Source organism: Monodon monoceros, unplaced genomic scaffold, assembly GCF_005190385.1.
Source record: "Monodon monoceros isolate NGI ecotype Baffin Bay Population unplaced genomic scaffold, NGI_Narwhal_1 Super_Scaffold_2, whole genome shotgun sequence".
Classification (NCBI taxonomy): Eukaryota; Metazoa; Chordata; class Mammalia; order Artiodactyla; family Monodontidae; genus Monodon; species Monodon monoceros.
In genome coordinates this window covers 100,183,372-100,197,867 of record NW_021703776.1, presented here as the reverse complement: position 1 = coordinate 100,197,867, position 14,496 = coordinate 100,183,372, and the positions used below count along the sequence as shown (strand labels likewise).

Here is a 14,496-nt window from a genome sequence, read left to right as displayed (position 1 = left end):
GAAAGAGAAAAACAAATACAATATGCTAACACATATATATGGAATCGTAAAAAAAAAAAAAAAAGGTTCTGAAGAACCTAGGGGCAGGACAGGAATAAAGATGCAGACCTAGAGAATGGACTTGAGGACATGGGGAGGGGGAAGGGTAAGCTGGGGTGAAGTGAGAAAGTGGCATGGACATATATACACTACCAAATGTGAAATAGATAGCTGGTGGGAAGCAGCCGCATAGCACAGGGAGATCAGCTCGGTGCTTTGTGACCACCTAGAGGGGTGGGATAGGGAGGGTGGGAGGGAGATGCAAGAGGGAGGAGATATGGGGATATATGTATATGTATAGCTGATTCACCTTGTTATAAAGCAGAAACTAACACACATTGTAAAGCAATTATACCTCAATAAAGTTAAAAAAAATCTTCAGCTTGTTGAATATTCACTACAATAATTCACTTAAATAATTATTGAACACCTATAATTTACCGGGAGTAGTCTGTAGCTATGGGAAATAACAGCAGTGAGCAAAACAGGCCATGTTTACTGCCCTCTGAAAGCTTACACTTTGGTGGGGGTAGGGGAGGAGGTGAGCAAGGAGGTAGAATGTTCAGTAAGAAGATGTTAAGTGTTTTTTTTTTTTAATGTGGAAATATGAAGCATTGATTTTAGATATCAGACAAGAACAGAGCTAAGTAATCCAATTTTACTGCAGCAGTATAAAAATCATGCCTTCACCACAGTGTAAGATTTAAATGCATCTGCACAAGGGTACACATTATGTAAAGTGTAGTAGGATTGCTGCTGCCCTGCCAAGTACTTCCAGTCCCTACCCAGGTCCTACTGCAATACTGGTCGTCTCAGTAGTTTCATGAAAGCAAATCATTAGAAATAATAATAATAAAGCAATTAAAAAGACAAATCAAAATGCTTCAGTGACCATATATCCAACTCAAACTTTATCTACTTAAATGATCTTCCCACTAATAAATCTTTATTTCACTCAAACTTGAACAATAAACCTTCCATACTGAAGTATCTTCCTTGCCTAATTAATTCAAAGGAAAAAACCAAAATGATTAGTAAAGAAAAATGTAGGAATTAACACACACTTTTAATTTGTTTTAAATATTTTTAAGGTTTAAAAATTGTTTAAAGTTTTTAATTTCTAGGAAGAAAACATTATCTGAATGAATACCCTAATGGCAAACCACTGTAAAAATGTTTCAGCTGCATTTGGGGCAGAGGGGTAGGGATTATCTTCAAAGCACCCTAGCTTTCTTCATGAGAAGGTCAGAGGTACACGGGTTTGTATTATTGCGACATCCATTAGGTGATCTAAGTTGCTTTTCCTTCAGCAGGGGCTTTATTTGTCAGAAGGGCATTATGCTTGACCTGCAAATGTGGCTGACAGTTTACTGATGAGATTCATAACCTTTGAGTTGCTCTGATATTTTGACGTATTTGCCGGGTTCTGAGCCACATCCTGGAAGGCCACCATAACTTCTGGATCCTGCATGGCTGCAAGAACCTCTGGATCACTAAGAATTTCATTGAGCCCAGGCATTCCTGCCATTCCAGGCATGCCCCCTCCCATTCCACCTGGAAAAGAGCCGCACTGAGCCCCTGATTGTCCTCTGGCCTCTTCCTCCCTCGGGGCTCTTGCGTGTTCTCCCTGAGCCTTCCTGACCCTTTCTGTTCTTTCTTTGATCTCTCGCTCTTCACGTTTTTGCTCATACTTTCTCCGATGTTCAGCAGTTTTCTGGGCCCTTGGTTGAACTTCTTTCAGCATTGCACTAGCACCTTCATCATAACCCAGCTCACAGGCAAGGGCTAGATCGTGCGCAGCTTCTTCCCAGTGGCCCGAAAGCCTGTGTGCTTCCCCTCGCCACTTGTGTGGCTGAGCAGAACCAGGATTTATTTCGATAGCTCTGTCACAGTCTCGGATGGCAGCATTTGGCTTCTGTAATTTGATGAAGACACTTGCTGTCTTGCCATACAGAATGGCCAAACGAGGATTTAGCTTGATGGCATCTGTGAACAAGTCAATGGCTTTCTGTAGGTCACCATCATTTAGGGCATCAGTGGCAGCTACTTTTTTATCATTTGTCTGATCCATCATCTCCTCAGTTATCTCTACGGTTTCATCTCCCATTTCTTGAGGGGCATCAGTGTCTGGTTCAGTCACACCTTCATTGTCAATTTCTAGATCACTTTCCTCACTTGATGGTTCATCTGTCTTTGCTTTCCTCCGCCTTCTTACTATCTTTTTTCTTCCTTGGTATTTTCTTCCAATTTAGTTTTATGAGTGGCCGGTGGTATTTTACCCCCCATGCTCTCCACCCACTCCCTCAGGAAGCGCATTTCCTCCGTATGCAGAACGCTTGGGTCCTGCTTGCACATTTTCATGAAGGCTCGAAGCTCGCTCACTTTGCGGGGGGGGGGGGGGGGGTCCATGGTCCGGAGGCGGCGGGCGCGGTGAGGCTGCGGCCTGATTCCAGGCCCAATGTTAAGTGTTATGGAGAAAAATAAAGCAATGCAGGGGGAAGGGCGAGGCTGAGTTGGGTTATTTTAATGACGTGATCAGGGAAGGCTTCAATGCAGTGACCTTTGAGTGGAGTCTCAAAGGTAGTAGGAGTGCAAGGGCAAGAGGTATGGTGGAAGACAGACAGAGGGCCTCTCCCGGAGCACACAGGCCCGGGGCAGGAGTGAGCCGGCGCCTTCAAAGACCTGGAAGGAGAGCTGGGGCGGGTGGCAGAGCTGAGTGATGGTTGGCAGAGAGGGGGGGCAGGAAGTCAGAGTGTGCAGGGCCTTGTAGACCATTGTGAGATCTTTTGGCTTTTATTCCCGGTGAGATGAGATACCTTTGGGGGCTTTTGAGCAGAGGACAGACCTTATCTGACTAAGACTTTGAAAGGTTCATGCTGGCTGCTGTGTTGAGACTAGGATGAAGGGGATAAAGGCTGAAGCAGGCTTGGTAGTTACGAAAATATTGCAAGCAGCCAGGTGAGAGGTATTTTGGAAAAAGATAGACGTCAGAGAAGTGATTCTGTATATATTTTGAAGGTAGAGCTGAAAGGATCTGTGGAGGAGTTGGGTGTGAGATGTGAGAAGAAGAGAGGAGTGATGTTCACGTTTCTGGTAGCCCATGTGACCAGCGCCGTAAAGATGTGGTCTATCTCTTCGTGTACGTCTGTTTTATTTGGAACAAAAACCTTTCCTGGATGCTCTCAGCAGATTTCCCCTTGGATCCTCTTGGCTGTGATTGGCCATGTATTCCTGTTGTAGGTACAAGTGAGGCCGGGAAAGCCAACATCTGTTCCTCTGAGGCCTTATAATGGGAGGTGGCCTCTGACAGCAAGAACAAGTTGGTGGGGGAGGGGGGGGGGGTGGAGTGGCTGCTGGTTGGGTAACAGTAGTGGCTTCCGTATGTCACTGCCCACTTTTCTGTTGGGTTGGTCATCCTTTAAAAAAAATTTTTTTTTTAAAGTGACTTGTAAATACTCCTTGCATATTAAGAAAATAAGCTCTTGTAATAGTAGATTCTAAATATTTCCAAGCCATATATTTTAATGAGGTTTTTTACTCAGATCAGTTTTCTAATTTTGAAATAAATGAATCCTTTCAAAGTTACAAGTGGGAGCAGGTGAATGCGGAGACTGATGCATAATTTATAGTTTTTCCTTCTCTAGGTGCAAGTGTCATTTTAACCTGAATGCTGGCTAGTCATTCTTTATAAAACTCATTTGGGGTCTTGCAAGGGCAGCAGTGGGGTGGATGGGAAAAACAGAACCACCCTGATTCCTCTGTGCCCCATAGATCTCTCTCTTGTTACTGCCTCCTACCACTGAAGATGTGCAGCTTCATCAGAGGCAGAGTCTTCAGTAAGGTCTTCTTCTTACAGTTTCTTCTTGCTTCTCTCTTCAGTGGTCATTGTCTACTGACTTCTCCCTCCCTCCCTCCCTCCCTTCCTTCACCAACAAAGCTGATAACTGACTTATTATAACAAGAGAATTTTGTTTTATTATATGATTAATTGTCCATCCTCCAACATGGGGGGCGTGTGCTCTTCCTCCTCAGTCACAGCAGAGTTTTGAGCTTCACCTCCACTGCTTACTAGTGGTGTGACCCAGACCGCTTCATTGCACAGCTCCCTTCCTGTTGTGCTAGGGATGGCATTCCCATCAAACACAATGCAAATGCTGCTTCCTGGAGTTGTACAATGTGGTGGTTCTGATGTGACTTGAGGCAAGTTAATTCAGCCCTGAGTTTTCAATGAGATCATGAATGTGGAATTCTAAGAACACTGCCTTTAAGAGACTTAAGAGGAAATGATGAACAATTCCATAGCCCTTCGTTTTTACCTTTGACTAAGGGTTGATTACTAATAACTAATCAAGTGGAGAAGTAGGGTCATTTTGAAGTAGCTGTGAGGTATTATGGAAGGTATATTATAAAAACCTCTATTTTTTTCCCCCTCTGCACACGTCATTGTTAAAAAGCGATTGTGAGTATATGAGTTTGGATCGTTTCCACAGTTCAGCTGGAGCTCTCAGGCCTTTCCAAGGCTCCCTTGTGTTGATGCACAGGGTGGGGGTGGGTACAGATAGGTGAGATACCTTTACAGTTGTTGCATGATAACTTATCAAGGCATAGCCAAGAGAGGGAATTCAGTGCAAGCAAGTGAAAATATATTTAGTTTTCTTTTTCCAAAGTGTTCACTTTAATATACTTTTGGTAGGATATTAGAACAATTTCTAAGTTCCAAGTTCTGTGCTTAAAATCAGGAGATTCTCTAAGGAGTCACTGGTTTAGTTTCTGTACCATAATTCAAGTAGAGTTACAACACCGTTATAGTAGTTGTTGGGAATTTAGGGGTTTAGGGCTCAAAATAAATACACATTCACTTATGTCCTTTTTTGTGCAGGATACTTTTTTGGGGGAATGGTTTAAGTGTAGATTTATAAGGAAAATCAATTTAGTGCATATTAAATACAGTGTATTCCTTTTGATCAAAACTTGCCTAGAGGAATGTTTTTCCAGTAAGTGCAGAGGGGAGTGTAATCATAAATAAGATTGTTTTATTCTTTTTTTAGAATTTGGCTGCGTGCGGGACCTTTTTAGTTGCGGCACGCGGGATCTTAGCTGCAGCATGTGGGATCTAGTTCCCTGACCAGGGATTGAACCTGGGCCACCTGCATTGGGAGTGCGGAATCTTAACCACTGGACCACCAGGGAAGTCTCAAGATTGTTCTATTCTTTTTTTTTTTTTTTCGGTATGCGGGCCTCTCACTGTTGTGGCCTCTCCTGTTGCGGAGCACAGGCTCCGGACGCGCAGGCTCAGCGGCCACGGCTCACGGGCCCAGCTGCTCTGCTGCATGTGGGATCCTCCCGGACCGGGGCACGAACCCGTGTCCCCTGCATCGGCAGGCAGACTCTCAACCACTGCGCCACCAGGGAAACCCAAGATTGTTTTATTCTTAATGAAGTTATGTCTTAGAGCAAGAGAATGGTACATAAATTTTTCCTTATATTAGCCCTGTATTATAATTTGACTTAGAACCTTGTAGCTTTAGATTTGTAGATTACTAACCACCTGTCACTGTGCGGATCTGTAAAGACTCCATGGTGAGATGAATGTATAGGAGAAGTGTAGGAGTTACGTGCTAGTGCATATCCAGGCAGAAGGAGCAACTTAAGGATTGGTGGCACAGACCTGCGGAATTGCTCTGCCCATTTGTAAAGTGTTCAGTGTTAATAAAAATATAATATACTGTACATCATTGTTCCCACATTGAATTTAACCGTAACTAATGATACAATTGTGGCTCTAAAGCAGTTGTCTCCAAACTTATATTTGTTTTCTTTTAAAAAAATTATTATTTATTTTAAAAAAATTATTTATTTTATTTATTTGGTTTTGGCTGCATTGGGTCTTTGTTGCACGCGGGCTTTCTCTAGTTGCGGTGAGTGGGGGCTACTCTTGTTGCGGTGCGCGGGCTTCTCATTGCGGTGGCTTCTCTTGTTGTGGAGCATGGGCTCTAGGCATGCGGGCTTCAGTAGTTGTGGCGTGAAGGCTCAGTTGTTGTGGCTCGCGGGCTCTAGAGCGCAGGCTTAGTAGTTGTGGTGCGCGGGCTTTGTTGCTCCGCGGCATGTGGGATCTTCCCGGAACAGGGCTCGAACCCATGTCCCCTGCATTGGCAGAGGATTCTTAATCACTGCGCCACCAGGGAAGTCCCAAACATATTTGAATCATGCCTCCATTAGTAAGAATTTGAATCCTTGCTCTCAACATCTGTATCCTTTTTATTTTTCTTTTTGAAATAAATAGTGTACGTCTATCACAGTCCTTATATTAATACAGGTTGCTAAACTTTAGGAGAGCTACATTTCACATTCCTTATTAATCTCAAGTTGTAGGATTTGCAGGCCTGTGATTGGGACATTTAAGTGTGTTGTGTGCATTCTGCTTTGGAGACCACTACTCTAAAAGACCATGGTATAAAGAAGATACAGAATGTTCGTTTTTCTGCTTTGAATGTTAAGTGGTATGTAGTGTAGATGGATGGGATAGAGAGAGTGATGATGAGTGGAATCTTTGAATCCCGAAGAGGCCATTGGAGGAATCAGAGTATTGGTGAATTAAAAAGTTTGAGTTCTGGGTCTGCATTCTGTGAAGGCTGTAAATGAATATTCATGTCTCCTTAACGTTTATTTAGTATCCACTGTGCGCCAGGCACTCTTCCCAGCAATTTCATATATGTTACTTAATCCACAACCCTTTTACTGATGAAGAATCCAGCTTGTTAATTTATGTAAGTGGGAAAAAGCCAGAATTCTTCCAGGACTTTGACTCAAAGCTCTTTGTTTTTCTCTCTTTACTACAGCTCTTTTGAGGAGCTCTAAAATCTAGTTGAGGAGTTAGGAGAAATAGACATTCGACAAAGTGTTAATGAGGAAATTCTAAGTGCTTGGAATAGTGACTGTGTTTCTTGGGTCAGAGCTCTGTCTAGCCAAGTGCATACAAAAGATGTTTAATAAATACCTGTTAAGCATTCAAGGACTCTTAGTATCAAGAAGCGTGGGATTTTAAGACATGTGGACTTGAGTCTCAGCACTTCTATTTCCTAACTGTATGACCTTGACCAGTTACTTACCCTCTCTGAGCCTGAGTTTCCTTATCTGAAAAATGGGGGACTCAATCTCAGTTGCACTGGGTTGTTATGAGAATTAAATGATAATGTATAAGATGCCTAACTCACAGGGTCTATTATGTGTTACCTAGCTTCTATAATGACTTTGAACACAAACACAGGAAGGTTCTGTACTTGTTATAACTGTTGGTTCTCTAATCTCCAGGGAGGTGTGTAACAACAGTGCTCTCCAGTTTCTACCTCCACCAGTTCCTTTTGGAGCTGGTAAAAATTAAAAATATCGTATTTTAACATAGTACATTATTTTGTTTCAAATGATAAATAGTAAGATAAAATGTAGTTTTTGTGGCCAGTGTATGGTAAACTCTGATGTCTAGGATATTTTCTTATATCATTTAATTTAATGGTTTTTCTTGGGGGGTGGTGGTGGTAAATACAGGCCAGTGTGAAGAAGAAAATGAAAACATCCACAACTTCACTGTTCACGCAACCCTTGCTGGCTTAAAAAAATTCCATGTACGTGATAAGAAATTTAAATTCTATAAACCAGAAGCCCCCTCTATTAGCTTGGGTGTCATAAAAAAATACCACAGACTGGTGGCTTAAACAACAGAAACTTATTTTCTCACAATTTTGGAGTCTGGAAGCCCTAGATCAAGGTGTCAGCAGGTTGAGTTTCTTCTGAGGCCTCTCTCCTTGGCTTGCAGGTGGCCGCCTTCTCACTGTGTCCTCACCAGGTCATCCCTCTGTGTTGTCCGTGTTCTCATCTCCTCTTCTTTTTTTTTTTTTAATTTTTATTTCTATTTTTAATTTTTTAAAAAATAAATTTATTTATTTTATTTATTTATTTTTGGCTGTGTTGGGTCTTTGTTGTGGTGCGCGGGCTTCTCATTGTGGTGGCTTCTCTTGTGGTGGAGCACGGGCTCTAGGCGTGCGGGCTTCAGTAGTTGCGGCACGTGGGCTCAGTAGTTGTGGCTCGTGGGCTCTAGAGGGCAGCCTCAGTAGTTGTGGTGTATGGGCTTAGTTGCTCTGCGGCATGTGGGATCTTCCCGGACCAGGGATCGAACCCGTGTTCCCTGCATTGGCAGGCAGATTCTTAACCACTGTGCCACCAGGGAAGTCCTCATCTCTTCTTAAAAGGACATTTGTCATACTGGATTCGGGTTCACTCTAACACACTGTTTTTAACTTCATTACATCTTTATAGGCTGTATCTCCAGATACAGTCACACTCTGAGATGCTGGGCGTGTGGGCTTCGGCATGTGAATTTGGGGCGAGCACAGTTCAGCCCGTAACTGCCCTACCCTTGAAACTACTGGTGACTGTTGTATTTATATAGTTCCAGAAGAAGTTCCTGTTCGTATATCTGTGAGCATATGAAATTATATAACTATGGGTAATTAAATTAGTTTCTTTGAACTTAATGTGAACAGTATACATAGCAGCAAAGAATTACTACTGTAGGTTTGTGCTAGGTTGGGGAAATCGACTTGTTATATGGAACCAGACGTGATGGTATATTTGTGTGTGTGTGTGTGTGTGTGTGTGTGTGTGTGTGTGTGTAGTATATATGAGTTTATGTAAATACCAGTATACGAAAGCCTCTTCAATGTAAAGTTGACTAGTTTCATGTTTAAGTCCTTGACGAGCTAAAACTTTTTGTGTGACTAGTTTCATGTTTAAGTCCTTGACGAGCTAAAACTTTTTGTGTGTCAACCTATGAGTTTGATTTATTCATTCAGTCCTTACTGCGTACATACTGCTGTGTCAGGTGCTCTGTTAGGCATTGGAAGTATGCAGGATCATAAGATGAGATCCCTGCCAATCAGCCCTAAAGTTGGGTGAACCAGCAAGGGTGGTGAGACAAGTGGAGATATGGACAGGCTTCTGAGTCCTGAAAAGAGGAGGAGCTCTTTGTACCCTGAGGCTTACACAACGCTTTTATAGAGGAGGTAACACTAAACTGAAGCTTGTAAGGACCGTCCAAAGAGTATTTCAGGCAGAGGGAATAGCACATGTAAAGGCAGAGAGCTTTGAAGGGGATGATAAAAGGTTAAATACGGTGAAAGTATAACATGGAGAGGAGCGACAGTAGATGAGGCTGAGCTGGTGGCATAAGTTGCATCATGAAGGGTCTTTTATGCCATATTAAGAAGTTTGTGGGGCTTCCCTGGTGGCGCAGTGGTTAAGAATCCGCCTGCCAATGCAGGGGACACGGGTTCGAGCCCTGGTCCAGGAAGATCCCACATGCTGCGGAGCAACTAAGCCCGTGTGCCATGAGTACTGAGCCCGTGAGCCTAGATCCCGTGCTCCGCAACAAGAGAAGCCACCACAATAAGCATGCGCACCGCAACGAAGAGTAGCCCACACTCTACAAAACTAGAGAAGGCCCGCGTGCACCAACGAAGACCAACACAGCCAAAAATGAATAAAATAAATAAATTATTAAAAAGAAAAAGTTTGTCTTTCTTTCTTTCTTTCTTTCTTTCTTTCTTTCTTTCTTTCTTTCTTTCTTTCTTTCTTTCTTTCTTTCTTTCTTTCTTTCAGAAGTTTGTATATCTGTCTCTAAGGCTTGCAGTATGCCACCACTGAAGGATGAAAGAAGGGGAGCAGCATCGTATTTGCATTTTCAAAGTATCTGTCTGCATTGGTGTGGAAGAGAAACGAGGGAGATTGGAAGTGGTTGGGTGTTGGCAGGTGAGAGAGGAATGACTGCCTGGAAGAAGACAGTTCGGGGGATGACAGAGAGGCAACAGACTGAAAAGAGGTTTCAGAGGTAGGATTAATAGGACTTATTTAGGAAGGGAAGAAAACTGAAATGATTGAAGTTTCTAGACGGATGGAACAGATTTGGGTAGAAGTCAGATGATGACAGGTTGAGTTTTGGATCTGTTGAACTAAAAGTGCCCATGTTCCATTCAAGCGAAGATGCTCACCGGGAATGTGGATGTGTGGAGGGTGGGTGTGGACCAGAGCCCAGACCCGGTGTGAAGGTGGGAGTTGAGGGCATAAGAACATGTCTAGTAAAAGGAAGCAATTGGGAGCTGTATTCCAGGGAGCGTTAGTATTTTCACTGGTGGTCAGAAGGAAACACTGTAAAGTTGGCCAGCGAAGCCAGGAAATAGATTTCTAGCAGGTCTGTGCATGATGTAGTGTCGGTTGTTCTAGGGATAACTGTGGGGTGAGATAAAGATGACTTAGAGAGTGTCTGATGGATTTGACTGTCTGCTCTCTGGAATAGTGGGTTTGTTAACCAGATTACAGAAGGTTCTGTGGTGAATTAGAGACAAGAGAAAGAATAGGCACGAATAACTGACGAGACTTTCTAAAGAAGGTAACGTGTATGGTATCAGAGAGGAAGGAAGCGGGGCTCAGGAATGATGGACATTTAGAGGTAGGTAAGGCTAGATTTATGGGAGGGAGACAGTGGCAGGAATGGTGGTAGTGGGGAGAGGTTAAAGGGAAACAAAAAAGGGAGGGCATTTTGGAGTAAGGGGCTGACCTGGGATCCACAGCACATGCTGTTGGTAACTTATGTAAGCACACGTAAGGGTGGATACCTCAGTATTGCACTCATTTGATTTTTAAAATGATGCTACTGTGAATGTTTCGGTGAGCTTTTATTCTTTATTTTTTCCTCCCCTACTAAATGGCTATCTTGGATAATCTCTTGAGTGTGAATTGGAATATCCTCAATTTGTCTCAGGACCAAAGATATATTCTGGTATCAGGAATTAGGTTTTTTTTTTTCATTTTCAATTATACTTAAGTAGGAAAAGCTGAATTAGTGAATCTGTTACATGGCGTTGAGATACTTTTCTGGTGATGGGGAAAGGAATCTAGCTAGCACTCTGAGTTAGCCTGTTACACTGGGGAAGAAGGTAGTTGTATAAGCTTCCTAGGGCTATTGTAACAGAGTACCAGAAACAGAAATTTACTGTCTCACATCTGCTCCGGGCCTCTCTCTTAGTTTCTGGTGGTTGTTGGGCAGTCCTTGGTGTTCCTTGACTTGCAGCTGCATCACTCCAGTCTGTCTCCATTGTCACAAGACCTTCTCCCTGTGTGTCTGTGTCTCTTTGTCCAAATTACCCTCTTATAAGGACACTGGCCATACTAGATTTAGGGCTCATCTTACTCCAGTATGACCTTATCTTAACTTGATTACATCTGCAAAGACCCTATTTCCAAATCAGGTCACATTTCTCAGGTTCCAGGTGGACATGAATTCTGGGGACAGTATTCAACAAAATATGGTAGTTTTAGAAATGAATTTCTAAAGTGAAGTTTCATGCATCAACTAAAGTTGTAGAGCGGGTTTTATAATACTAATGGAATTGTCAAAGCAGGCCCATTAGAATTGTTTTAACCTATTTAGGGCTTAAGTCTCTGTGATTATACGTTTTTAGTGTTGTAAACCAATTCAGATGAAATCTTATAAATCTAAATCCGAATTATAAATTAAAACTTCCCCACTTTTATTATTTTTAAGTGTAAGAATACCATTATTACCAAGGAGAGATCATTGAGGATAATCTTTTCTGATGAGAAAATGATGAGAAATGCCATTGTATGTTTTAAAGTAGATGGTTGTAAAATGCTTACTGTTGGATTCCCCTCTGTCCCCCAAATACCAGACTGGTTTTTGAAAAAAATAAACCTTTTTATTCTAAATCTAGTAGTAAAAAAAGAAATTTAACCCAGTCTGGGTAGATACCACCTGAAGATTTAACTTTTTTTTGGTTTGTTTGTTGAGTTTCTTTGTACATAATTTCTGCTTTTTTCTTGTGTTTTCAGTTTTCAGGGATGGTAGAAAGGTACATTTTCTTCATCGTCTTGCCTTCTTTTAAAATTTATGTCAGGCTTCATCCAGGTCTTTCTGCTGTATTTTAGACCAGTGCTGTCCAGTAGTGCTTTCTGTAGTAGTGGAAATGCTCTATATCTATGCTTTTCACTGTGGTAGCCGCTGGAAATGGAGCTGGTGGGACTGAGGAGCTGAATTTTAATAGTATTTAATTTTAATTAATTTAAGTTTAAATAGTCACATGTAGCTAGTAGCTACTGTGTTGCTCAGCCCAATTCTAGACTTCTCTCCGATTTCTCTCTCCAGTCCTGCCTTCCTTTTCTCTCAGGTGGTCATTGTTATTAGTTTGGGGTCTGTCCTACCAAAATTTTTTTGGTGTATATGTAAGAAATACATGCACATGTTTGAATATTTACTGGTATTAAAAAATACATTTATGTATTTATTTATTTTTGGCTGCGTTGTGTTTTCATTGCTGCGCGCTGGCTTTCTCTGGTTGTGGTGTGCAGGCTTCTCATTGCAGTGGCTTCTCTTGTGGAGCACAGGCTCTAGGTGCACGGGCTTCAGTAGTTGTGGTACACGGGCTTAGTTGCTCTGCGGCATGTGGGATCTTCCCGGACCAGGGCTCGAACCCGTGTCCCCTGCATTGGCAGGTGGATTCTTAATCACTGTACCACCAGGGGAGTCCTGTGTGTGTGTTTTTAAATGTATTAAAAGAGATTTACTTACAGATGTGTAAACACATGTATATACGTGTATATGAGTGAAATTGACGAAATGATATATTCATTATAAAGGGCTACATTTTTTTTTCCTCCCAACCTGGACGCTTCACTCTACATATTATGCTAATGTGGGATTTGAGGAGTTTGATCAGTTTACATTACTGTAAATCATAGATATGTCTTAAAGTATTTCTAATTCTAACAGTACACGTCCTCATCATAAATTCAAACTCTAACAAAAGGTATAAATCACAAGTGCAGGTCTACTCCTCCGGGGTAATCACTGGAAACTTTCTTGTATTTCTTTCCGGATGTTTTTCATTTGTAAGTAAGAGATGTATGTATGTAGGAAAAACAAAAAAAAGAAAAGATATAGGTATGTAGTTTTTGAAAACAAATGGAATTATGCTGTAAACACTGTTCTGTAACTTGCTTCTTTTGCTTAACAGTGTATCTTGTACATCTTTTCATAGGTACATGTTGATTAATAATGTAGGTACAATTCAGTGATAATTGAAATAAAGTGTTTTTCCATTTACTGAATCCTATTTTTTTTTTCGTTGCACCGGGTCTTAGTTGCAGCATGCGAACTCTTAGTTGCGGCATGCATGTGGGATCTAGTTCCCTGACCAGGGATGAACCTGGGCCCCTGCATTGGGAGCGTGGGGTCTTACCCCCTGTGCCACCAGGGAAGTCCCCCTGAATCCTATTTTGAAAAGTTACTAATATTATTAAATCATGTTATATAATTGTCAGTAGGGATGACTCAGGTAAAATCTAATAGGAAAGGCTGAATTAAAATTTTAAACTTGTGGGACTTCCCTGGTGGTCCATTGGTTAAGACTCTGCACTCCCAACGTCAGGGGCACAGCTTTGATCCCTGGTCAGGGAACTAAGATCCCACATGCCACACGGTGTGGCCAAAAAAAAAAAGAAAAAAATTTTTTTTTGAAAACTTGTACTATGTATGCCTATTTGCAAGCATAACGGAGTTTGGTCTTTTTAATGTACATGGTCTTTTAAAAATATCTTATTCTGATGTCTCTTGTCTATTGTAAAACCCCACTTAAACTTTTGGGAGCTGATTTCTATCTTTTTGCTTTAAGATAACACTGTTCTGCAGTTATTCTTCTGAGAGATTGAAGTGATTTTTCTTTTTAAAGGAATGCATAGCAAAATTCTGTATTAAATGTGTTCACTTCTGGTTCCACTTACTGGTCTTATGATCTTAGAAGATGCTTAAGAGCCTGAGCTCTGTATTAATACAGTGCTAGTTCAAATCCTGAGTGTACCACTTAATAATTAATTGTGTGACCATGATCCTCTCCCTGCTTCAGTTTTCTTGTCTGTAAAATGAGGAGTGATGATTGATGTGATGGGTCCATAAAAAGTACTGTGTTAGTTGAAATTATGACAGCTGCTGTAACAGATAAACCCTGAAATCTCAGGGGCTTAAGAAAATAATAGTTTATTCTACTGGGACTTGAGTCAATCTGTTCTCTGTCTTCTACACATGACTTCCAAGATTGCCCTGGGCATTGATATCCACCTGGCAGATGGGGGAGGGAGGGGTGCAGGATTGTGTGGGAGCTTTGGAGGTAGGGCCTGGGAGTAGTGAAGAGGTGAGGTATCCAGCACTTTCGCCCACATTTCATCGTCAGGAACTCAGACACATGGCAGGGAGGTTGGGAAATGTAGCCTCGCTGCTTGCCCAGGAGGACAGGGAAAATGCGTTTGGTGAATAGCCAGCCAGTCTTTGCAGTAAGTACTCAGCCTAGAAGATGGTTCTAAAGTTGTTAAGCAAGTCACTTTACCTCTTGGTGG

The 14,496-nt window shown here is 41.9% G+C and overlaps 1 protein-coding gene across 1 annotated transcript; it reads right to left on the bottom strand.

Moving 5' to 3' along the window:
• Positions 1–299: 299 nt before the first annotated feature.
• On the bottom strand, positions 300–3,347 carry LOC114901732 (hsc70-interacting protein-like). The gene is given in 3 exon segments (XM_029233831.1): positions 300–2,234; positions 2,236–2,259; positions 2,261–3,347. Coding segments are annotated over 3 exon segments (1,071 nt in total). The 5' UTR covers positions 2,449–3,347; the 3' UTR covers positions 300–1,375.
• Positions 3,348–14,496: the final 11,149 nt, after the last annotated feature.